A 25921-nucleotide genomic window follows, 5' to 3' on the forward strand; every position below is an offset into this window, starting at 1 on the left:
TGGAAACAGATCATAGGTTAGAGCTGTCCCATCAATAGGTTATTGGGCAATAATTGAAAATCTACCAGTGTGAGATAGGCAGAGTATGCAGCTCTTTCACCCGCTCCATACTCAAAGTTAGGCATCATTGGTGCCTCCGTGACTTCGCTTGTGTGCCCCCCCCCCCCAAAAAATATTTATTTTCTAGTTTCTTTATGTCAGTGACTCACTCCACCAGCCACCCATTTGCAGTAGCCGGAAGTTCGGGAGGTCCTTGACCCCACCTGGTGTCTCACCATCAGGTTCAAGCCATCAGCAAGTCCCTCGGTCTTATGTCCTAAATCTCTCTCTAAACAACCCCTCCTCCAAGGGTGTCCACCCCATTCTCTGTCAATCGCATTCTCCACACTGCCCTGCTTCATCCCACAGGTACTTCTAGGGGCCTACTCTGCGCTGCGGTAAGACTTGGTGGAAGAAGGCAAGTTCCCCAGATTGTGAAGTAGCGTGTGGAGGCAGAAGACACCCACAGCGGAGAGTCGTCGTGAGCAGACCGTGGGGAGGTAAAATAGGGCGACATCCTAGAAAACGGCCGGGTGGCTACTCAGAATCGTGCGCTCAAGTGCACCGGCGGCGGGGGGCGGGGGCTCCAGAGAAGGCCGGGGCCTCAGGAGCGGGGTCCGCCGGGGTGACGGCATCTGCGGGCGAGGCTTCCTCACTTACACGGGAAGGCGTTCCCCAAACCGACCAAGTGCGAGAAGGAAACTCCGTCAGAACGTACCCGGAGGTGCGCTCGAGGTCGGCAGGTCTCCCAGCGCCTCCGCGCCTCCGCAGCGCTTACTACGTGAAGGGACGCCGTGGTGTGGACTTGCCCGCGCGCCTCGCTCGCTCCTCCTCGGTGCCCAAGATCCGGCCCGACCTGCGGCCGGCGCGCGAGGGCTTGTGGCGTGAACGCGGGCGGCAGCGCAGCCGGAGCAAACAGCCGAGCGGGCCTGAGGTCCGAGGTGGTCTCCGCTGACGGGTCAAGTTCACTTACTTGGGCTTGGCGAGGCTAACCGCGGCGCACAGTCCCCGCCGGATCTCCGGCACCACCTGCTCGGCACCACCTGCTCGCGCTCGCGCGCCCCGCCACAACCCTCTCCAACTCCCCGCTAGGAGGAGTCGCACCTCCCGACCTCTCCTCTACTTCTCCTTCCCCCCCTTCCCCCGCCTCCCCACGCCTCCCCACGCCGGGGTTCCGGCAGCCTTGGGGGCGCAGTGCTCACCGGGAACTGTAGTCTTCCGGTGCGAGCCCAAGGAGTTTTAGTCCGGTCTAGAACTACGCTCCCCAGAGAGCCTCGCGGCAGGAGCCTCTATCACCTGACCGGGAGCCTGGTGCGGCAATGGCGGCGCCCATGCTTCGCGGCTGCTGTCTTGCAAGGCGTGGGGCTTTAGCCTGCGTGGACGGCGGGTCTCGCCATGGAAGAGGGGCTGCGATTGGGTGCAGGTCCAGCGGGAAAAGGGGACAGAGCTCCGTGGCTCAGCAGCCCCTCATCACGGCCCAGAAGTCCGGGAAAGGGTATACGATTTCATACCATTACTGCCCTCTAAAGTGTGAGGTGGACCCGCGGGGCTGGGGAGGTGCTGGCCAGGACAGCCCGGCGTCAGTCTAGACGTCGGTGGTGGACGGGGAGGTATGGGGAGTGGGGTGGTGTTGGGCTATCACCTTCAGCCCTGAAACATCTATGAAAGCACAAAACTAGCTCTCTATCGGCCCCGCCTCCACACATAAAACACTCTCCAAGAAGGCGTATTTGGGGGGAATTTATGAGTGTAAAATCGCAGATCTTTTCCTGAATGTAAAACTGCACACACAAAAGAGTGGATTTAGTCACCTTACTAATAGGACTAGCAGTGGGTCGCTGACGCCAGAAAGCAGTAACTTATTTAGCTGGACGATGGGACAGCAGAGATCTAAGAGTAGAAAAGGAGCCTTTACCTACAGACTCCAGCAAGTGGCGAATTAATGTTATTAGTCAAAACACCACCTGTCTGTGGAGGCATTTCATGTTGAACGTGTTTCTAAGGAGGATGCAGTCAATACAAGAGATCTTCCCCCTGATTAGAATTTTGCTTGTTTTGTGAGATGTCCTCTAAACAGCTGTTTATACTTTATAAGACTTAAATAGTTTCTTTTTAAGTACTGAAACAGAAGGCACGTTTTTAGGAATCCTTTAATCCTTTGAGAGAGTTGAGTTGGCATTATTTTTGCTTTTCTGTTGAAGCAACAGAGGGAAAATGTCCAGAAGCATTCAGCTTCTATTCTTTCATAAATTAGATTGTCTGACTGTAAGTGGGAAGTATTTTTTCTCTCGTGGAATGAAACTACAAAAATAGTTTTGAGTGATGTTTTAGCGAATGCAGAATTTCTGATGAGTTCTTCATTGAATTCCTCTCAATTGTCAGCAGTGCTTCCAAACTTTAAAAAGAAGGAATTAATCTTCTAACAGAGTACTATAGACATAGAATTTCAATGTGTTGAAATGATTGAAACAAGACCCAGTACGTGTAAACAAAAACCTAGACGATAGAGACAATTGCTAGGGAGAAGAGCAGAATAGGAACAAAGTATGGAGAGAGCGTGCGTAAACAGACATTGTCCAGGATATGTGGTTTCAGAAGGAATAAGCACACTTAGAAGAACCTAAGAGTGAGAGCTGTGTGTGGAATGCTCATATATGGACCCAACAGAGTAGGAGAGGTTCTTACAGCATTCAACAGCTTTTTAGATTTGATAGCAATCAAGCGTAAAAAAGGAACCTGAAACTATATCCAGGGAATTGAAAGTGATTTGGGGAACCAAAAAAAGCCACATCTGATGGTTTAATGTTTTCATTTGCCCCAAATCCCTGGAAGAGTATGATTTAGTGATGATCTGTTACATCTGTGGTCACTCTGGTCATTTTACTTGGAAGCCATTGGTATAAAATGATTCAAAACGTGACAAAGAATTTCCCTTCCTTTTTAAATAGGATATACAACTACACACCATTATTTTTCTAGTAGTAGAAGTATGATATTTATGTTACTTCTAAGAATGTTTGCAAGGTCAGCTTTCATTTACTGAGTTATTAATTGCTAAAGGACAGTTAATCTAGAAAATGCTGCTTTTCACTGAAGTCAGCCAAGCAGACATCACTTGATAGCCATTTCTAAATTGTTTCAAGATGTCAAATTGTCCTTCATAACCTTCCTCGTTGTACAGTGAACTCTCCCTATGCAACGTTGTAAATGAATTTTATTTTGCTGGCCCTGTAGACGGTCATGTTGAATTACTTTCGATTCAGTAATCGATAAAATGTGACATATTTTTTTTAAAAGAATCGAAAATCTTAATTAACACAAATAGCAAATTAACATGTGTGGTTTAGGATCATAGAAATTCATGCATAATGGTGGATCTAACTATTTCTTAACCATTCTTTCTCTTTAGTGAACACAAATGGGCAGCTGTGGTCGGTTTGGAAATTCATGCCCAGATCTCTTCCAACTCTAAACTCTTCTCTGGATCTCAAGTCCAATTTGCAGCACCTCCAAATTCTTTGGTATCCTTTTTTGATGCATCTCTGCCTGGAACTCTCCCGGTAAGGTTTTTTATTTAATCATATTTTCATAGAAAATGTTTCTGTTTTATTGGACATAGGTAGTGATTTCCTTGTTTTCACATCTGGCATGACTCTTAGGAAGTACTTATTTAGGGAATTTTCGGTGAAAGAAGAACTAAATGTTTTCTAAAGACCCATCTCTATAATTCTGTTTCTAAGTCTAAACATCATCCCTTTGTTCATACATGTATTCACTCATTGCATGCACATTTTAAAATGTCCACAAAATACCAGACACTGTGCTATGAAGTGGAACTTGAAGGTGATTGACAATCAGTCCTTTTCTTTGAAGGGTTTAAAGGCTAGGTAGGGAGAAGTGTTTTGTACTAGTGTCTACTTATAAACAAGTAGAGTACTGTGTAATTATGCCTGTGAAGGTATGCCTGTGTAGGTATGGTTTTGGAACCCAGAGGAAGAACACCTAATTCTGTAAGAGAAGGATTATTGTGATAAATTGAGGTATGAGTATGATTGGAAAGCTTGTTGGAAGAGGTGGTGTCTGAGCTATCGGAGAAGCCAGATAGGAGTTAGGCAGGAAAATGAAGGAGGAGGAGGAGTCTAGTCACAGGAGACAGCGTATGATGCATGATATTATAGTGTAAGGTCAATAATGATTATGATTATTGGAAATTAAGTGGTTGATAATGGAGAGAACAAGTCAACCAAAATATACATTGAGTTAACCACTCATTTATCTGCTCATTTTCACTTAAACTCAAGGAATGACTAGGTCTAGTGTACTCATCAGCAAGATTATCCCATAATTTCATATAGTTGGCTGAATTTTGAAGAAAAGGATGGAAGGAACAATGTGAATATTTGAGGTAATAAATACATAGTAGTCTGTCCAAGACATATAGCATCAACTGGGTGTGGGATTTCCTGCCATCCTTGGAGGGAATGTGTATAGATGGTGGTGAAGGGGAGGGAGGAGGAGGGACTGTCATGGGTGATTTCTATACTTTCTAACATTGAAATACAAGTGAAAGCTGGTTGACTTGACTGAGGCAGCGGTGTACTTTCCTCAGAGTCGCTGTCCAGAGTAGGAGGTTTGGGGCCGTGCCTCCAATGTGTCTGCTATACCCAGGGCTTTGGTTATATTGCAGTAGGGTCTCTATCTTGGAAATTTTTTTCTTATTTGTGCTTTTTGTTGTGGAGAACTCCCATACCTGCAAACCCTATCCAGGATCACCTTTGGTTTGCTCTTGAGTCTTTCTGGGGGAAAGACAGATAAAGGGATGTCTGGCCCTCCCTCCCTCTGGCTTAGAGTTTCTATCTATGGAGAAATTATTTTTGTTTGGAAAGAGACAATTTTTCAGTTGCAAGTGTATGAGTTCTTTTTTGGGGCAGAGATGCAGATATAAGAGAAGTAGAGTAATATCTATTCAGACAAGTGAAATGGAAAGCAATTTATCACAACTCCTCTCCTTTTTTTCTTTCTGGGCTGAAAACATTTTTTTTTCCACATGGTAGTTCATTATCAAGAGACTACACATAACCTCTGAGTTCTTTTTAGGTTTTTCCAGCTGGGAATATAGTATCCAACAAAGTATTTATTATAGTTCACATTTGGAAATAGATCTATCTGCAGATAGGCATGTTTTCCATAAATAGGCTTTTCGGTTGTGGCTAAATGTGGTCAAACATTAGAGACAACTCAAAACTAAAATGTCAACATACTTTGAAAGACTTCTTGCTATACACCAAAGAAGGTGCTTGCCCAGTGATAAGCATAGCAGTAAAACAGTGAAGGTGTTTGGGACATTTGAGCATTGAGAGCTTGGCTTATATTAATTAAATGACAGTCGAAGTTTAGATATCCAGTTTTGCTTGAGCTGGGATTTGTTTTTCCTCTTCAGAGCCCACTACACTCATGATTTAAGGAGCCTAGTAGGTTATTCTCTCGACAGAGTTAATCTACCTCTTGTTCCAAAATGTTTCTGTCTTCAAAAGACCTATTTCAGTATGGGAGCAAAATTACAACAAAACTACCAGAATAGAACATTGTCACTCCCATAGCACTTCAAAACCCTGTGTTTTACCTTTGTAAATGTATTGAGACATTTAGACAGTTGCTCTCCTCTCAGCTCTAAGATGGTGTATTGATGCTGTGGTATTCTGACTCTGCATTTGGTTGTTTTTGTACACAAAAAAAATGGTGACCATTTGTCAGATACACCAATAAGAAGATAAAAAAACTATTGTTACTGCAATAAAGTGTTTTTAATTGTATTGTAAAGTAAGAACATTAACTGCAAACATAAATAGGCTTGAACATGTGCATTTTAATCTGTCTTTCCTCTCACCCCAAAGAAACCCTACTGAAATTACAGTAAAATAATTTAATACTTATAAAACCTGTGTGAAAATAGGAGACCAGAGTTTGTGAGAGATGGTAGATGGAGGAGGGACTGACTTAGCAGAGCAGAGTTAACTATAAGCCAAGAAAGAGACAAATAGCCTGCAGAAAGAGCCACTAGTGAGAAATAAGATGTCATGCCCTGTATAGCCTCAGAAAGCATCTGGATATAGGATCCCTAGGTTTTGTAGAAGGCCAGGGGGGGTGGAAACAAGGGATTAATTCAGGAGTCTGAGCAGTTAGATTTAAGGTTCTCTCCTTGACCCTCTGCAGCTACCCCACTCCAATAGGAATCTGTAGCTTGGGGAGAAATTCAACTGGTGACTCACTCCCCCTGGGGACCCCAGGCAGAGAAAAGGCACCAGTGTAAGACAGTGTCTGCACTGTAGACTCTAGGACCTGCCCAGTGCTTTTTTTGACCCTGTTTTAAGAGCCCAAGTGACCTAGTATGGCCATCTCTCTCCTCCCTCTCCTCTGCCAAGCAGGAATCTGCAGGAACTTGTTTGGAGATTATATGTCTCTGGAGGGAAGAACTTCAGATACTGACACTTGGGTGGGGGGTCTCTATAAAAAACCTGCCTGGCCACTTGATTGTCCTAGAATGGAGGCCATCAGTCAACAAGCCCTAGGTACTTAAATAATTTAGAACTTTTAATCAGCATTTTAGTAGCTACTTCAAAATATAAACCAATGGCCAAAAATTACTAGACATATGAGGAAGTTCTCCAACATAATGGACAGAACCCCAAATCAAAAGACTAAAGAAATAAGAAATAACAGTTAATGCACAGGGTAAAAGAATACTTTGAAATTAGGAGTGTCTGAGTGGCTCTGTGGTTGAGCATCTGCCTTCACTCAGGGCATGGTCCTAGGGTCCGGGGATCAAGTTCCGCATCAGGCTCCCCATAGGGAGCCTGCTTCTCCCTCTGCCTATGTGTCTGCCTCTCTCTCTCTATCTCTTGTGAATAAATATTTTTTTTTAAAAAAAGAATACTTTAAAAAATTAGAAGTTCTTATAAATATCTTAAGAGAAGGTAGCTGCATCTTTGAGATAAGAACATGATACCACTTTTTAAAAATAAAGAATCAGAACAAAAATCTCTCAGAAATTAAAATTATGATAGCAAAAAAAAAAATCCACGAGAGTTAGAAGATAAAGTCAAGAAAATCTTCCACAAGGTGTACACACATACAATGAACTGGACAGTAGGGGGATAAAATAAGAAAATTAGAGACTCAGTCTAGGATGTACAACATCTGATTCTTGGGAGTTCCAGAAGACAGGAGAGAGACTGTAGACAAGGGGAAGCTCTCAAACTACACAGATTAATTTCCCAGAACTGAAGGACCTGAATCTCCAAATGGAAAGGGCTTGCCACGGACCCAGTGCAAGGAACAAAAATAGTCTCATGTCTCATAGACAGGCATGTCATCATGAAGTGTAGGAATGCCGGGGATAGAGATAAGGTACTGGAACAAAGAAGAAAAGAAAGGTCATATACAAAGGACTGGAAAGTTCATTGGACTTCTTAAAAAGCAGTAGTTAAAGCTGTAAGAGAATGAAAGAGTGCCTTAAAAAGAACTTAGGAGGAAAAAAAAATCTAATTTAGAAGTCTGTATCCAGCACTATAAGTTGTGACAGTAGAATAATGATATTTTCAGACAGTTGGCTTCTCAAAAGATTGGCCTTTCACCATCATGAGAACCTATTGGAGTAATGGAGAGGTTCCAGATTGCCAGCTCTGCAACAGGCCTGGGGAATCTGGTGAGAAAAGAGGATGGATGACTGTAGAACAGAATGGTTTCAAGAAGAAAAAATGTAGTGGGGTGGTATTCCCCAGATATCTAATGTTTGTGTAGACACAAGGTTTTACATATAGAGTCTTTGAGAATAATAAACAATAGGTAATAAAATATGAAGCAGATGATGAAATGAAGACCCATCAACTCCAGAAAAGCAAAATGTTCAAGAAAGAAAAATCAGAGTATACTTAACAGCTCAGCAGAGAAACATAGAACCAACTACTGATTTAACAAAAACTGAGATATAGCTAGGATGTTGGGAAATAAACTCAGTTCTTATCCTCCATTATCAGAAGTTACATTCTAAATTGATAAAGCAAGAAAAAAGTAGTGTAAGAATGTGTTCCAGTAACATTTTTGGCCACAGATCAGGGGAGGCCTCTTTCTCCTTTTCAGGCCCTACGAAATGTTGGTTGGTTTTTGTTTTAGATTTTTTTTTTTGGCTGTTGGTACTTTTTTTTTTTTTTTTTTTTTTTTTAGTTTTTAAAAATAAGACAATGAGTGAAAGATTTAGAGCTCTTAAGAGACAGATTATTAGTCAAAAAGATTTTCAATGAAGTTTTAAAAAAATTTCATGTAAAGGTAATACTAAGTAATCAAATATTATCTCTACTGGTTTCTCAGCCTTCTGCTGGTGAAATATCTTTTTTGTTCCCAAAGTCCAAACCATGACAGGCTCCAACACCCCACACCTGTAACTCCCACCTTTACCAACCTCTTGGAAGGAATAGGCTCCTCCACATCCTAGATTATTCATACCCAAGTCCACACATGTGGTGGAAGTATCTGCTTCCCTGGGGCGAAGTGACTGGTTTGAGTTTTTGAACGTTATTCATTTACCATGGGGTTGCTCTCAATGATGACCTGTTTTGTTCTTGACCAGAAATGGAATGAAGTAGCAAGCATGAGTAAATTCTTAAGAGAAGAGTAAGATAAAAATTTTGCAAAATATCTTGCCTTATAACTTAAATTATCTCTTGGGAATGGAATGGGTGAAGTCTTGGTGTTCCGTGTTCTAAAACGAGAACACTGTGGCACTGGGACAGCTATTAAGTCTCTTTTTCCCAGATTAAGGAAGGATTTTCACATGGCAAATGGCCAGCAGCCTTGGCCAGCACGTGATGGATTTTTCAAAGGCCCCCTGGCACTGCATATTACTTAAAAATAGGAAGATAAATATGACAAGACAGTTCAAAGATCTGAAGATAGTCATTGCCAGGAAACAGGACTGGCTGACAAGGGTGGCGGGACCTGCTGATTTTCATTATAAATAATTTCAAAATACTTGCCTTTAATAAATTGTTAAACAATTAGAAGTTAGTTTTAAAGGAGTAACATAGAAGGAGGAAGCTGTTGACAGAGTCAGATTCCCGAGAAAATAAGGCATCCTCAGAATACAAGGAGAAAGACAGCTTTTCCTCTCTAATCTCAGGAAAGATGTATCCCTCCACTCCATGGGTAAAGGTGACTTTTTAGGTTGGTTGTGGAAGGTTGAGGAAGCTCCCATCTGTTTGTTTGTTTGTTTGTTTATTTGTTTTCCTTTCCTAGCAAACACCGTTTCTTATGTCTCTCTTTTTTTGGAGCTCTTTCTTGTCTGAGTCAATATCCCTTGCATTCTGGGCCTGTGGGTGATGCAGTCTCTGTTTTTGTTTTTGCCTGCAATTGTTTCTAGCTCTTGAATGATAGTACAGAATTCTAAGTTGACAGTTATTTCCCCTCCGCATGCTGAAGACATGATTCCATTGTCCTCGGGCATCAATTATTCCTGATGAGTCCACATCCTTTGTAAGTAATCGGATTTCTGTCTCTGGTAGCTTTAGCCAGGACATGTCTAAGTGTGGATTTGTACTCAGTACTCTGTATGATTTTTTCACCCTGGATTGTCCAGTATCTCTCTGGGATGAATTCATGGCAGCCTCTACCAGGGCCCGTTGAGCTTTATTAAATGAACTCTTTTTATGTTACTGTCACCCAGGTTGGATAGTGCCAACATTCAGGTGCCACACCCAAGCCAGGTACAGGGCCAGGGGCTCTGATTTCTCAAGACTCTCTTTTCACCTTTGGCTTGAGGCAGGTGGCTCCCTCCCTATCAACTCCTCCGGTTGGTGGCAGAAGATTTTCTGACTTGACCAGGATTTTGTGGTTCCCAATTGTCTCACAGTCTTGACTTTTGCTCCTTGTGGGGCTATAAATCGCTAACATCTGGTGTCCTAGCCTGGTTAACAATAATGGTAGTAAAATCAACTAACATTTACTGAGTGCTTGCTTGCTATGTGGCAGGCACTGTTCTAGGCACTTTCTTCATATGTGTTAACTTATCTTAATATCATGTTAACTATGTCAGGCAATTCTCATCATCATCCCAATTGGAAAGTAAGTGGAGGAGCTGGATGCAAACCCTGTAGTCTGGCTTCCAAGTTCATACTGTAACCCTTTACCATCCTATCTCTTATGGTTTCTCTTGGGTGATCCACAGCTTTAAGCTCCTCTACTGCCATGGGCCCCAGATTTTCTTTCTCACTTTTGAGCTGTGTGTGTGTGTTTATAAATTTATATGTTTGTTTAAATGTATATGTATAGATACTTGTTTTCATCCCCCTTCTCCCTCCCACTCGCAGTGTCTGTCCCCCCAGCTGTATATCACTCAGGCTGCTGTTTTTGACCAGTGGTTAGAAACCCCCCAGCCCCGTTCTGATTGATGACCCTTCTGAATGTTTCTTAGGACCACAAGCATTTTTCTTATTTTGCCTTTAGTTTTAGAATTATATGAAATCCCATCATAAATCTTCAGACTGAAAAGGTCAGCCCATTTTCTTGCTTACAGGCAGGATTACAACTAAACTAAGGACAGCATTCTTTGTTTTTATTAGCAGGGATTCAGCCTCATTCATTACTTTGACCTAGTAAAACCTCTTACTCTAGTATGGAATCTTCCTTAATTTATTAAGTAATTCTAATTAAATAATTGTAATAAATAACGTCCATAGAATTTAGACAGAATCTTAGGTTATCTGCTTATAATTTATTTCCAATTTATCAGTGTGATTCTAATTTCTCTACTTGTAATACTTTGCACATGAGATGTAAAATGGGAGGAAAAATAGGAAAGAAAACATATTTGTTTGATAAAATGTCAAATTTACAAGTCTGTTTGTTTCATAATTTGTTAATGTTTCTGGTAGTGGTGAGATTTCACCATTTCATAATTTCATAAATCACCTGTTTGTTTAATAATTTGCTAATGTTTCTGGTAATGGTGAGATTTTTAAGTTTGTTTGAAATTTATGCATGTGCAAACCTGCTTGATCATACATACACACACACACTCACTCACGCTCACTCACTCTTATTTGAAATGCTTGCCCCCCCTCCTGATGTCAGTCCCTATGTGGGCGAAAGCAAAGAGAACATTGTTGCCTCTGCTGATGCCAGCTGGTAGGTTGCTCAGCTATGGCCCCTAGATAACCACTTCTGATAATCAGGCTGCACCACAATTAGGTTAATTAGAAAGTAGTGACTCTGCTCTTGTTTTGCTGGTTTGAAAGCTCTTATCTGTACGTAACACAGAACCCCCTAGTAACTATGAATATCTATTGTTTCCAGAGCTGGGGAAAGGGCTTTTATAAAAGCTGTTTTCCGTGCGTGTATGCAAGAGTATTCTCCTCTTTTCTTAGGATTGGCCTGTCTAAAAAAGCATTTGAGGTTTTACAATATCAAAGATGTTTGGAACTGGCTCTGGTAACTATGGAATGAAAACTGGAATAGTATTTACCACATTTTACAAAACCTTTCTTTGTGCACAAGAGTGTGTACAGTTGACCCTTGAATAACATAGGCGTTAGAGGCACACAGTCGAAAATCCTACTAATAGCCCACTGTTGACCAGAAACCATACCAATAACAGTCGATTAACACATATTTTGTTGGTTATGTGTATTATATACTGCATTTTTATAATAAAGTTTCTAAAAAAGAAAACATTAAAAAATTATAAGGAAGAGAAAATATATTTACAATACTGTATGTATCCAAAAAAACTCCATGTATAAGTGGACCTGCACAGTACAAACCTGTGTTGTTCAAGAGTTAACTGTATTACTATTAGTAGCAAGAGAGAGGGAAGTGAAGAGGTGGAAAAGTAGGATGTAAGTAAATCTGATAATGCCTGCCCTCTGGAAACTAACAACAATGAAGAGACCATGCTTTATACTAGAGATTCATATTTGAACATGTCTGCACATTGTACTGTAAGGGATCTTGCCCCTTAAAGAAATGATAATGTGAATGCTTTGTAAAATACTTTGAGATTAACTTAGTTATTAAATTTCTTATGGCATTTTATTTAAAGTTAGCTATCAACATCTTGGCTCTCTGAACACAGCAGATATTGGTAATAACTTTTGTTTTGAAGGAGGTAATAGATTTAGAAATGCTAGTTCTAGAGAGCATTCGGCTGAAGTGCTTTGCTAACTCTTAATTCTAAATGTAATTATAAAAATTTGTTTTTAACTGAAAACTTCTAAACGAAATAGAAATTCAAGAACACAGTATTAGGGAAGTGTTTAAATGCATACATTTATAATCAGATCTATATTTACCTCCCTGTTCATTCACACTAGATGATGTTTAGTTATTTGACTAAGAAGACAAAATGTGACAGTTTTCTATTAATTTTTTTTCCATTTCAGTGATTTGCTTTAATATAATATATCTATAGAACTTATAATTATATTGTATTCTCAGACTTTAATCTTGCTAGTCACTCTCCAAGTCACTTTGATAGTTTTCCTTCATTCCTTTGTAAAGTAGGGTGTTCCACAGGTGAAGGGTTTTTCCCTGTGACCCTTGTCCCTATAAATGTGCTGTGTCTGTGAGCTCATCCACACAAATGTGGAAAGGTTTGGCTCTTAAACTCGTCTGATGGTCCAGACTTGCCTTATGACATCATTAACTGGCTGTCTCCCGTGAACTCAGATGACTCCTGATGGTGATGGACTTACATGGTCAGTAGGCAGCATGCCCTCACCTCCCCTCATGTGGGAAGCATTTGACTCCTTCCCCTGCCATGGATCTTTTCCCAACTTTCCGTGGATTCTTGAGAGCTTTGCTCTCCAGAACAGTGTTCACCTCTCTCACCTCTGTGGCAGTCTTGCCTGCAGTATTCTCCACATGAAATCTGACTATAATAACGCTGCTACTTTGTATCAATATATTTTTGTTTCATATAGTTGATTAACCATCCTATTATATATATTGTTTATAGGGACTTTTGTGTTTGATTATAAATTTCTAAAAAGCAGTTTATAGATCTTCCTTGGGCCACTTGACAGTACCCCGTATACAACATATATATAACATCCTTAATAAATATTTCTCTATATAATTACATACACTTACATGCGCATACATGAAGAGTCCACTTGAAAGAATGTTCTAAGTCTTTAAAACCCTTTTAATATTTTTTAACTTCTTTATGGGAATCTTTCTAAGATTGATTTCAGAGAGAGAGAGAGAGAGAGAGAGAGTATACACATGCATGGCAGTGGGGAGAGGGAGAGGGAGAGAGTCCTAAGCGGACTCCTTGCTGAACCACAAGGCTCACTCTCATGGCCCTGAGATCACAACCTGAGCCGAAACCAAGAGTTGGATGCTGAACTGACTGTACCACTGAGGCCTGAGGCACTCCTTAAAGTTTGGTTTGTTTGTTTTTTTTTGTTTTTGTTTTGTAATCTCTGCACCCCACATGGTGCTCAAACTAACAACCCTGAGATCAAGAGGGGAATCTTAATAAAATGCATTTTAATACTTTCCCACTTTCACATAGGGCATACCTAACTTACAAGCCAACCTTTTCTTGATTACTCAAGGTTATCAGCAGCATCAATTATTGCTCAGTATTGTTACATAATGTTGCCTTGGAGGGCTGTTAAGGTGTGTACAGCTATCTGATCCTACAGTAAATGGTTAAAATAGCCATTCTTTTTAGGTTTCCTGTTATAGGCTTTTTCCGTATTATTGCAGTCATCTACCCTTCACCTTTTTAAAGCTACCGTCAGTATATTTGGCTCAGGGAACCCCTACTTGTTCATTTCCCACTCCTCAATCATTACTTCTGATCTGCTCTAGCCCAAAAAGCCTGATTATCACTTGTTAATGTAAATAAGAACAAGTTTCTGCACAGAGACCTGTCCATCCTACAACATAAACTACATAAATGGTATGAATCTTGTTAGCTTTTTAAAGTTATAAACAGTATGAGGATGCAGTAGGAAGAGATCCTGGAAATTATTCAATTTAGTCCTTTTAATTTATAGATGGGAGAACTGCTCTTGTGACTTGCCCATAGTCTCACAGTTGCTCAGTGTCCCAATCAGATTAGAGCTCAAGTTTAGCTTCTAATCTGTATTCCACCATAATTGGAGTTGCTGGTAGGAGCTATTATTTTGCAGGTATGTGTATATTTCAAAACATACCATTGATAAGTGTATATGTATTATGTTTATAGATGTGCATCCAGGGCAGCCCGGGTGGCTCGGTGGTTTAGCGCCGCCTTCAGCCCAGGGCCTAATCCTAGAGACCCAGAATCGAGTCCCACGTCAGGCTCCCTGCATGGAGCCTGCTTCTCCCTCTGCCTGTGTCTCTGCCTCTCAGTCTCTCTCTCTCTCTCTCTCTCTGTGTCTCACATGAATAAATAATGTGCATCCATGTGCTGATAGACACATAGGCATGGACTATTCAGCATTGACCCTGATCGTGTGCACTGTTTATTACAACATTTACTAGGTGAGAGATCTAAATCTGGGGGGAGAGAAAAGAGGAAGAGTGCTGATTCAGAAGAAGAAATGGATAAAAGGAGACCTAACCTAATAAGACTGACTTCCTCCAGACCTACCATTAAGAGGCAGCCCTAACTGTGGGCAGCTCTCAGCTGTCCATATCACTATGCAAATAGTGATCAGAATGGAACATTCTTTTAGGATCTTTGCTGTATGTTTCATCCAGGAAAATTTTCTCTACACTTTCTTTTGATTCACAAATTCTCTGTTAAGTCTACTTGGCTTTTTAACATATCCATTGGGTTTTTTTTTATTTTACTGAGAGTATCTTCTATTTATAGAAATTCTGTTTTTCTCCTTTAAATGTCTCCTGTCTTTTTGAAAACATCTTATTCCCTTTATATGTGTTTAGTTCTTTATTTCTTTAGTAATTTTAAATCTACATATTTTATACAGTCTGTGTTGTGTTCAGTAGTTCTGTTACCTGAAGTTCTATCTTGCCCTGCTTTTTGTGTGTCTGCTGATTTTGGCTAGGTGATTTTGTGTATTTTGTAATTTTGAATTATGAAGTTGTGTTTGACAGGGCTTTATTAATGGGAATCTTGTGGCTGCATTGAGAACCAGTCTCTCCAAAGAGCTTTTACATTGGCTTTTGCCAGATGCTGCAGATCTAAGCCATTTTTCATGTTTATCTCTTAGCTTGGGGGTCCCTCGACCACAGAGTTAATAAATTTGAACCCCAAGTCTGCCCGAGAGTAGACTTGTGACTTAATTCTTAGGGAAAACTTTTGTGTTTTGTTTTAATCTGAAGTCTGGGCTGAGACTTTATTAAGATTGCAATCTTATAGGAGGGAACAGAGGTTGTAACCATGGAGCTAGGGGTGTACCCAAGGCTATGAATGAGGGTGACTCAGAGACTCAGAATGGGGCAGGGAAGGCATTTTTATACCTCTTTCTGCTTCCTTTCTTCTGCCTCCAAGATATCTCTCCTGTCTAATTGCAGTTCTTTATACCAGTGAAGGCTGAGATCTGTACACATCCAAGCTCATATTGTCTGTCCTTTTGTCACAGACACAGATCAAGTGATTGATTGAGCTCTTCCAAATTTCCCCTAGTTGTACTAGGGTGTAAATTCTCATACATTGCCTTTATTTTTCTTTTTACTGAAGTATAGATCATATACAATATTAGTTTCAGGTGTACAGCAGTGATTCGATGTTTATATACGTTATGAAATGATCACCACAATAAGTCTAGTTACCATCTGTCACCATACAGAATTATTGTAATATTATTGACTATATATTTCCTATGCTGTACTTTTCCTCTCATGACTTATTTGTTTTATAACTGAAAGTTTGTGTCTCTTGATCCCCTTCATCTATTTCACCCATCCCCCTGTCTGCTCCCCTCTAGCACCCACCAGTGTGTTCTCTGTGTATATGACTCTCTATTTTGTTTATTCATTTGATTTAGATTCCACATATAAGTGAAATCATACTGTATTCATCTTTGTCTGTCTTTACTTACCATAATACCTTCTAGGTCTATCCATGAAATGGTAAGATTTCATTCTTTTTTATGATTGAATAATTTTCCATTGTTATATATACCACATCTTCTTTATCCATTCATCATTTGATGAACACTTGCATTGCTTCCCTGTCTTGGCTGTTGTAAATAATGCTACAGTGAATATAGAAGTGCATATATCTTTTCAGATTCATGTTTTCATTTTCTTCAGATAAATACCCAGCAGTGGAATTGCTGAACTGTATGGTAGTTCTATTTTTAATTTTTTATACTGCTTTCCATAGTGGCTGCACCATTTTATATTCTCACCAACAGTGTATGAGGGTTCCTTTTTCTCCACATCCTCACTAGTGCTTGGTATTTTTTTTTTTTTTGTCTTTTTTCATATTAGCCATTCTGACAAATGTGAAGTAGTATCTTATTATGGTTATGATTTACATTTCCCTTAAGATGAATGATGTTGAGCATCTTTTTGTGTGCCTGTTGGCAGTCTGTATATCTTCTTTAGAAAAATGTTTATTCAGATCCCCTGCTCATTTTTTAATTGAATTATTTGTGGGCTTTTTTTTTTTTTTTTTTTTTTTGGTGTTGGGTTGTATGAATTCATTATATATTTTAGATATTAGCCCTTCATCAGATATATCATTTGGAAATCTCCCATTCATAGCTTACCTTTTCATTTTGTTGATGATTTCCTTCGCTACCTTAAAAGCTTTTTAGTTTGATATAGTCCCATGTGTTTATTTTTGCTTTTTTGCCCTTGCCTGAGGAGACAGGTCCTACACACACACACACACACACACACACACACACGTATTGCTAAGACCAATGTCCAAGAATTTGCTGTTTATGTTTTCTTTTAAGAGTTTTATGGTTTCAGATCTTACATTTAAGTCTTTAATCCATTAGAGTTTCTTTTTTGTATATGGTATACAAGTGACCTCGTCTCATCCTTTTCTATGAGGTTGCCCTGTTTTCCCATCACCAGTTACTGTAGAGACTATCTTTTCCCCATTGCACATAATTGCCTCCTTAGTCATGGATTAATTGACCATATAAGCATGGGTTTATTTCTGGACTCTCTATTCTGTTCCATTAATCTGTTTTATGCCAACATCATATTGTTTTGTTCTGTTTCTTTTAAGATTTCATTTCATTTCTATGTCTCATGAGAGACATGGAGAGGCAGAGACATAAAAAGAGGGACTTCTCACAGGGAGCCCAATGCAGGACTTGATCCCCCCAGACCAGGATCATACCCTGAGCTGAAGGCAGACGCTCAACTGCTGAGCCATCCAGGTGTCCTTATGCGAACACCATATTGTTTAGATTACTATAATTTTGAAGTATAATTTGAAGTCTGGGAGCATGATACCTCCAGTTTTGCTATTCTTTCTCATGATTGCTTTGGCTATATGGAGTCCTTTGTGGTTCCATACAAATTTTAGGATTATTTGTTCTAATTCTGTGAAAAATGCTGTTGGTGTTTTGATAGGGATTGAATTGAATCTATATATTGCTTTGGGTAGTATGAACATTTTAATAATATTAACTTCTAGTCCATGAGCATGAAGTATCTTTCCATTTATTACTGTTCATGACCTGAGCCTAAGGCAGACTCTTAACAAACTAAGCCACCCAGTTGTTCCTCCAGCTTTGCTTTTCTTTTTCAAGGCTGCTTTGGCTATTCAGAGTCTTTTGTGGTTCCATATGAATTTTAGAATTCTTTGTTCTAGCTCTGTGAAAAATGCAGTTGGTATTTTGATGGGGATTGGATTAATTCTAGATTGCTTTTATTCTTTCATTGACCCATTGGTTGTTTAGTAGCATGTTGTTTAGGCTTCACATGTTTGCATTTTTTCCAGTTTCAGACTTGTTTTATGGCTTATATGATCTATCCTGGAAAATGTTCCACATGCACTGAAAAGAATGTGTATTGTGTACCTGGATTGAATGTTCTGTGTATATTTGTTAAGTCCATCTGATCTAAGGTATTGTTTAAGGCCACTGTTTCCTCAGAGATTTTCTGCCTAGATCTATCCATTGATATAAGTGGGTTGTTAAAGTCCCCTACTCTTACTGTATTATTGTCAGTTGTTCCCTTTATGTCTCTTACTATTTGCCTTATATATGTAGGGGCTTCTATGTTAAGTGTGTATGTATTTACAATTGGTAATTCTCTTGTTGGATTGACCTTCTTATTACATAACACACTTGTTTGTGTTTTCTTACAGTCTTTATATTGAAGTCAATTTTGTCTAGTAAATGTATTATTATCCTAACTTTCTTTTTATTTTCATTTGTATAGAATATCTTTTTCCATCCCTTCATTTTCAGTCTGTATGTTTCTTTAGGTCTGAAGTGAGTCTCTTGTAGGCAACATAAATGAGTCTTGTTTTTTGTTTTTTAAATTCATTCAGTTGCCTTTGTCTTTTGGTTGGAGGATTTAGTGCATTTACATTTAAAGTAATTATGGATAGGTATGTACTGATTGCCATTATGTTGTTTTCTGTTTGTGTTTGTGGTTCTCTCTGTTCCTTCTCCTGCTCTCTTCGTTTGTAATGACTTTCTTTAGTGTTATGTTTGGATTCCTTCCTCTTTGTTTTTTGTGTATCTAGTATAGGTTTTTTAATATTATGAGGTTCATATATAACAATCTAGGTATTAGCAATCAAGTTGATGATCACTTAATTCAAACAGATGTGGAAAACACTATTTTTACTTTCTCTCTGCCGTGTTTTTTGCATTTGACTTCATATTTTACATCTTTTTGTTTTGTGTATCTTTTAAGTAGTTATTACAGATGTAGTTAATTTTAATACTTTTATCTTTTCACCTTCATGCCAGCTCTTTAAGAGTCTGATCCACTACCTTTACTATATGTTTGCTTTTACCAGATATTTTCCTTTCATAATTTTCTTACTTTTCTTTTTGACTTAAAGAATTTCCTATAAAATTTCTTGTAAGGCTAATTTCGTGGTGATGAACTCCTTTAACTTTTTGTTTGTCTGGTAAACTCTTTTATCTCCTTCAATTCTGAATGATAACCTTGCCAGGTAGAATATTTTAGGTTGTAGGGTTTTTCCTTTGAACATTTCCAATGTATCCTACCACTCTCTTATAACTTGCAAGGTTTCTGTGGAAAAGTCCGCTGATAGTTTTATGAGAGCACTTTGTACATAATTAGTTGCTTTTCTCTTGCTACTTTTAAGATTCTCTCCTTATCTTTAATTTTTGACATTTTGTTATATGTTTTTCTGAGGACCTCTTTGGGGTCATCTCGTTTGGTGCTCTCTGTGCCTCCCAGATCTGATCTGGATATCTGCTTTCTTCCCCAAGTGAGGAAATTTTTCAGCTATTATTTCTTTAAATAAGATTTCTGCCCCTTTCTCTCTGTCCTTTTGGGACCCCTATATTTCAGGTGTTAGTCCACTTGATGTTGTCCTATAGGTCCTGTAAACTATTCCCATTTTTTTTAATCTTTTTTTTTTTTCCTTTTTACTGCTGAGCCTGGGTGATTTCTTCTGCATTCTCTAACCTGCTGTTAATTTGCTCTCGTGTATTTTTCATTTTGGTTATTGTATTCTTCAGCTCTGATTGGTTCTTTTTTATATTTTCTTTCTCTTTGTTGTAGTTTTTACTGTAGTCGACTATTTTTCCAAGTTCAGTGAGCATCTTTATGACCATTACTTTAAACTCTTTATCAGGTAGATTGCTTATCTTCTTTTTGTTTAGTTCTCTTTCTGAGGTTTTGTTTTGTTCTTTCATTTGGAACATATTCCTCTGTCTCTTCATTTTGCCTGACTCTCTGTGTTTGTTTTTATGCATGAAGGAGCTCAGCTACATCTCCTGGTCTTGAAGGAGTGGTCTAATGTAGAAAGCATCCTGTGGGACCCAGAAGCACAGTCCTCCCCTGGTCACCAGAACCAGGACCTCCAGGGGCATCCCCTGTGGGCTGTATGCCTCCTTCTGTTTTAGCTGGGATGTGACTGCTGTGGTCTCACTGGTGGGCAGAGCTAGTCCCCAGCACATTTTAGATGTCTAGTGGAGGCTACTGCAAGCATGCTTGGGGAAGTCTAGTCCTTGTTATGGCTGGCTGTAAGACCCAACTATTCTAGGTATGCTGGGGGGCAGAGCTGCTCCCCAGCTTAAGAGTGACCTTGAAGGGGGGCCCTGGTGCCAGTTGAGGCCACTTGCCCAGGTGTGGTGTGGTGAGAACTACTGTGCAGGGGCACTGTTCCTGGCTGAGGCTGCCTGTTGTGGCTGGGTAGGAGCAGTTTTGGAGGGAGCACCAGTCTTGGCTGAGCCACTTGCCAGTTGTGACAAGATGGGAGCTGCTTTAGGGATTTGCTTGTCCTGGCAGAGTCTATCCATTAGGTATGGAAGAGTGGGAGCATTATGGAGGGACACTTGCCAAGGTTGGCAGAGGTTGGGTATGGCAGGTCCACAGGGGAACACAGGAGCAGGGTGAACAATACTAGCAAGGTAGATAGAGAGTGTTAGAACTGGCTCTGGCTAGGAGTGGGCCAGCTAGGTAATAGGAGGGCAGGAAAGATGGTGCCTCTCCATGCTTCTGTTCCTGGAGAAAATTCCTAAAGTTTCTTGTCTCTTGTACATGTCCTGAAACTCATCAGCGAAGCTCCTTCACATATGACCAGGTATTTTTCCATCTTATGACTCTGGCCCAGTCCCCAAACAAGTGAGCTTGTACACAGGTTCTTTAAGAGAAGAGTCTTGGTTTCCCATACCTCCCGCTCTCTTAGAGGCAAGTCCCACTCATTTTCAAAGCTCCTGGAGTTAAGCTCCACTAATTCTCAAAGCCAGACATCATGGGGACTCATCTTCCCAGTGCAGGGGATGTTGATGTGGATCTTGAACCCCTCATTCCTCAAGGACGATCTCCATACCTGTGATATTCCTCCTACTTGCAGGTCCCACATTTGAGGGTAAGGGTCAAGATCACATCTCTAACCCTCCTACCACTCTCAGTGTGGCTTTTTGTTTATATCTTTAGCTGTGGAATAATGTTCTGCTAGTCTTCAGGTCATTCTCAGAGTTGCTCTGTATATAGTTGCAGCCTTAGTGTGTCTGTGGGAGGAGTTGAGTTCAGGATCCTCCTACTCCACCATTTTGATCACCCACTTACCCATTGACTTCAAAAGTTCTCATTTTCCAAAAAGAATTTATCCCTGTTGAATTATTCTCTTCACCTTTGTATGGAAATGATGATGCCATCTCATTCCTCTTAAGGAAAACAAAAAACAATGTGATAGAATTGAAAAGTTCAGCCAGCAATGGTGGAAAACCCATGAGGGAACCAAGGTTTAGTTTTGCCCTCCACCCCAGCCTTGGGAAACTTGAGGAATGTCATCTGACCTTTTCCCTGGGTGACCCCCTGAAGCCTGCAAAGCATCTCTCTGACCCAGCTGTATTTCTCTGCTGTCTTCTTTTTTTCTGATAAGGGAACATCTCCAGGCAGCATGCTTATCTCCCCCAGAGATTCATTCCTGAGAAAGAAACCTTCAGTATTGTGTTTGGAAAGGGCTTTTCTCCCATTTCCATATTTCCTTATTCTGGTTTGTTTTCCCCTCAAAATATGTGCTTGGATGAGAGATTGCACACAGTAACAGCGAGCCCTTGTCAGAGGAGATAGTGCTATACTTAGAACACATAACTGTTTAAAATGAATTTGGTACATTACTGCACCAAAAAGTCTGTCATACTAGAAAGTGAGGTGGGGATGTGTAGAAAATAAAATATAAACACATTACCAAAAATGCCCAAGAGTATGAAAGCTTAGGGGTCCTTTGTTGATATAAATATATAGTAGTTAAAAAAAATTACCTAACAGTGTTCTGTGACACTATTTTTGTCTCTGACATTCAGCAGCTCATACAGGCTTTGTTCTAGTGATTTATACTAGAAGCCTATAATAAAAATGCAGCCTGAAATCATGCAGTTGGGTACCATTCATTTTTCTTCCATGGACAGTTCCAGAACTTTAAAAAATTGCAGCAGACATGTAAAAGCTCCTCCCTCACAGGAAATGCATGGCCATCCATGGCATCTGGCCCTCTTGGCTTTATGGAGTCATTGGTGATGCTCTGAAGGTTTCTAGATTGGTTTTATGGGTATTAGAAGAAAATGTCCAGGAAGATATTAGGGGGTCACTAAAAATAAGACCAGCTTCCCCTTTTGAGTCAGAACTTGTATGTTGATTGAGAAATCAACATACAAGTGAGGTAGTTGGAGGTGAGCATATCAGCTTTATTACCAATAATACCTTGATTGAAAAATACAACCTAACATATAGCCAAATAACTTCTAGTACTTTCTGCTTAAGTTGAACTGGCTCCCCAGAACTGTAGGCTTTTCACTTGTAGGTAAAGAGCCTGTTTCTACAGAAGACTTCAGATGTCCACACTGGACCAGAATGTATCATCTCTGTGGGCATGCTGATTAGAAAGAGTTCATATAGCTTTATTCTGATGATTTGTACTAGAGAGCTGTAATAAAAATGTTCAGCCAGAGGGGCCAACCCACACGTGCATGGTATCTTTTCCCAAAGTCACTAGTCAAAAAAGTCACTCCTCTTTTGGGGACAAAAACAGTATGGAATAGAGAGCAAAATCCAGCCACATGGTAACATGGAGGCAAGAGAAGAGAGAATGCCCACTTCTACCCTCAAAAGCATGAGACAATTTTACTGTGTCTGCATTGTATCTGAAAGTAGATATGAAAATACTCTTTATGGATGGGTTGTATGGAATTCTTTCTCCATACCACAAGTGAATATACTTGTCATCTGAGGCCATTGGGATGGGTCTTTCTTACTTGGTCATTTCTATATGTATTTTCAGCTTCATATTTGTATGGTGGCAGGGGGTTAGGGGCAATAGTTGTCTATTCTGTGTATACTGCAGCATCTCGGAGAACTTTTTTCCTGAGCTCTTTTTAAAATCTTGGCAAAATTTGGAAGTCATTTTGCTGTTGGCATATCAGAGATGACAAACGCTCAGCTTGGTGATGTTGGCATAGTTAGTGTAGTCAGGCTGGGCTCCTCTGAAGAGCATTCTGTTCCTCGTGGAAGAAGGTTATTGCTAGTGAGCCTTCATGTTTTCCACCCTTCCACCACTGGTTGCGTCATTATAATAAGGCCTAGAACTGCTGGGATAAGGAAAGTGAGAATTAAAAATTGTTAGCATTTCCAGGAACCTTAAAAGTATTCTGTTCCAAATTTTGATGCATGACTCTTCTTTTACAAGTGTAAAAGCAATAAGCATAGTCAATCAATCAAGGGTCTTTGTCATGCTCTGCAGTTTTCTTAGAAGATGCAGACAGGCAATAATATGTGCTTGTCAATAGTGTCTTGAATTTTCAGTGATGTTTGCCAACTCATAGGCCAACCCAGTGAGCAAGGTCAGGGGCTCCAACCCCAGCCGACAGAAGAAGAAACGAAGGGCCTTGCTGACTTGCCTAAGGACACAGGGAAGTCAGGAGCCCAGTTAAAAATAGAAGGGACAGTTGCCTGGTTCCCATTCTTAGCATAAAGTACCAGACTTCATTCCCTTCTGCAGGATTTGCTAATTGTTCATTTGCAACAAAACATAACAGGGAATTTTTCCTTTATAGCTGGTTGTAAACATTTAAGATGCCCATACTCACTCATAACCTGTATTCACTTGTCATAGCCAGCCAGCGACCTTATTTGCCTTATTTCTTTTTCTCTTCCATTTCTACATCTATGAACACAGAGAAGTTAATGTCTATGAAAGCACTTTATAAAGTCTCAAGTGGCCTGTAAATGTTTCTTGGTATTATTATGCTACTCATATTCTTAACTTTGCATCATTAAAAATATAAATACTTCCATTTCCTAGTGGCCAGTAAAGTTGGCCTTTAAGAAAGGGGGGTGATAAACATTTGTGTAACACTCACTGAAATAACTTAAGGTGTCACAATAGCATGCATTTAATTAAGATGAAGTTCTCAATCATAGATGTTTTTCAGAAATGCATAAATTGAGAAATTTCATGTGTGATTTATACAATAAAGCCACAGAATGGAAGCATCAACCGAAAGTGAGATACCCATACAGGTTTGGGGGAAGCTAAAAGTATTTTCAACCAGAAAGTATATAATTGGGGAACATCATTTTCCTATCAGGTAAAAGAACAAGTTGTCTTTTCTTATTCTCCATTACATGTGTGTGACCCATGTGCAGGACTTATATACTTATATGTAGATAGTAGAGAACTCCCTGTTAACAGATTGTTCACATTCCTGGAGGGCTGCACCATACTTCAGCACCTATACAGGGCCCTGATATGTCTCACTTAATTAGGCACAAGAAGGTTGTAGAAAAATACAATATCTAGAATGTTTTCTTTCTACAGCTGATTTTCGGCCCTGGTGAATACAGGCTTCTGATACACATGTACAGCTTATGAGTTAACATCAGTTTAAATAGCTCCTGCCTCCTCCAGGCTCTCTCTCCCCACCCCTTACGGCTTATAATATCTCTCCATCCTCTCAGGGAGGAGAATTATCTACTCCTTTCTCCTGCCTCCACACTTTTTATTTTGAAGAAATTCAAACTTCTGAAAAAGTAAAAACAAAAAAAAAATGTACAGTGAACCTCCATCCTGCACCTAGATTGTTTTTTCCTTTGGATGAGTCACTTGCGAGTAGGTTGCAGACATCATGGCACTTCATCCCCAAATATCTCTGCAACTATCTCCAAGGAACAAAAACGTTCTCTTCTGGGATCACTGTAAAACGATCACACTAAGGACAGCTGACACTGATACAGCATTAGCATCTGAGACACAGTTCATATTCATGCTCCCATAGTTGTCTCAGTATTATCCTTTGTTTTCTTCTCCCCTGTCCAAAATCCATTCAGAGATCACATGTTGTGTCTACTTGTTATGGCTCTTTAGCCTCATTTTCTTCCTTTTTCCTTCTCCTTTGCCTCCCACCTTCCATTCTTTTCTTTTTCTTTTTTTTTTTTTCAAGATTGATTGATTGATTTGACAGAGAGAGAGCCAGAGAGCACAAGCAGGGGAGTGGCAGAGGGAGAGGGAGGAACAGGTTCCTTGCCAAGCAGGGAGCCCCAACGTGAGGCTGTATCCCAGGACCCTGGGATCACGGCCTGAGCCAGAGACAGATGCTTAACCGACTGAGCCACCGAGGCATCCCTTTTTCCCTTCCCTTCTTTTAAGTCCAGGCCAGTTCTTTTATTATCTACTCCTGAAGCAAAGATAATTAAGAAAATAGGATGTTTTGCTCTATGAAAGTGTGACTTTTTTCCTTTTTAATCTGTTAACCTCCATGATTTCATGGCTTGCTGTGAAGCCTCTACTGAGATGCATTCCTATCGGATACATAAAACGAAAGACAATTTTTTTGTCCTAAAAATCTGTGTCCTGATAGACTCCTCCAAAGGCTCACTCCTCAGGACATGCCTGGGACTGATGAACACAGCAGGTACCTGTGTCTCTAGGACTTTGCTTTTGATATTCACAGGCATTGCTCCACCAGATGCCCCTATTCATACCAATGGTGAATACCCAACTAGCATTTCTTAGAGTTGGGTTGGTTCAGGCCAGCTGTTTGATTTTTTAGCAAGTCAGATCTTTCAACATGATACTAACCTTTTATACAAAGATGAAAGTAGATCTCATTCTGAGTCATTAGAGCTTTTCACTCGTGAAATTAATGTTTCTTACCCTATTACTGATTACTCTTGAGGTTTCACTAATAGGAAACAGTTTGTCATTCCGTTGAATTTCTCCAGGTATAGAATCTTGTGAGTAGCTCTTTCTGCC

The 25921-nt window shown here is 40.0% G+C and overlaps 1 protein-coding gene across 1 annotated transcript in view; it reads left to right on the plus strand.

Moving 5' to 3' along the window:
- The first annotated feature begins 1333 nt into the window (after nt 1-1333).
- The window catches only part of GATB (glutamyl-tRNA amidotransferase subunit B), an 89164-nt gene continuing 64576 nt past the window's right edge, over nt 1334-25921 (plus strand). Inside the window, exons 1-2 of the mRNA XM_041739078.1 lie at nt 1334-1534; nt 3449-3599. Coding sequence (XP_041595012.1) covers nt 1359-1534; nt 3449-3599 — 327 coding nt within the window. The 5' untranslated portion in view covers nt 1334-1358. The remainder of the gene's footprint in view (nt 1535-3448; nt 3600-25921) is intronic.

Source organism: Vulpes lagopus, chromosome 23 (assembly GCF_018345385.1).
Source record: "Vulpes lagopus strain Blue_001 chromosome 23, ASM1834538v1, whole genome shotgun sequence".
Taxonomy (NCBI): Eukaryota; Metazoa; Chordata; class Mammalia; order Carnivora; family Canidae; genus Vulpes; species Vulpes lagopus.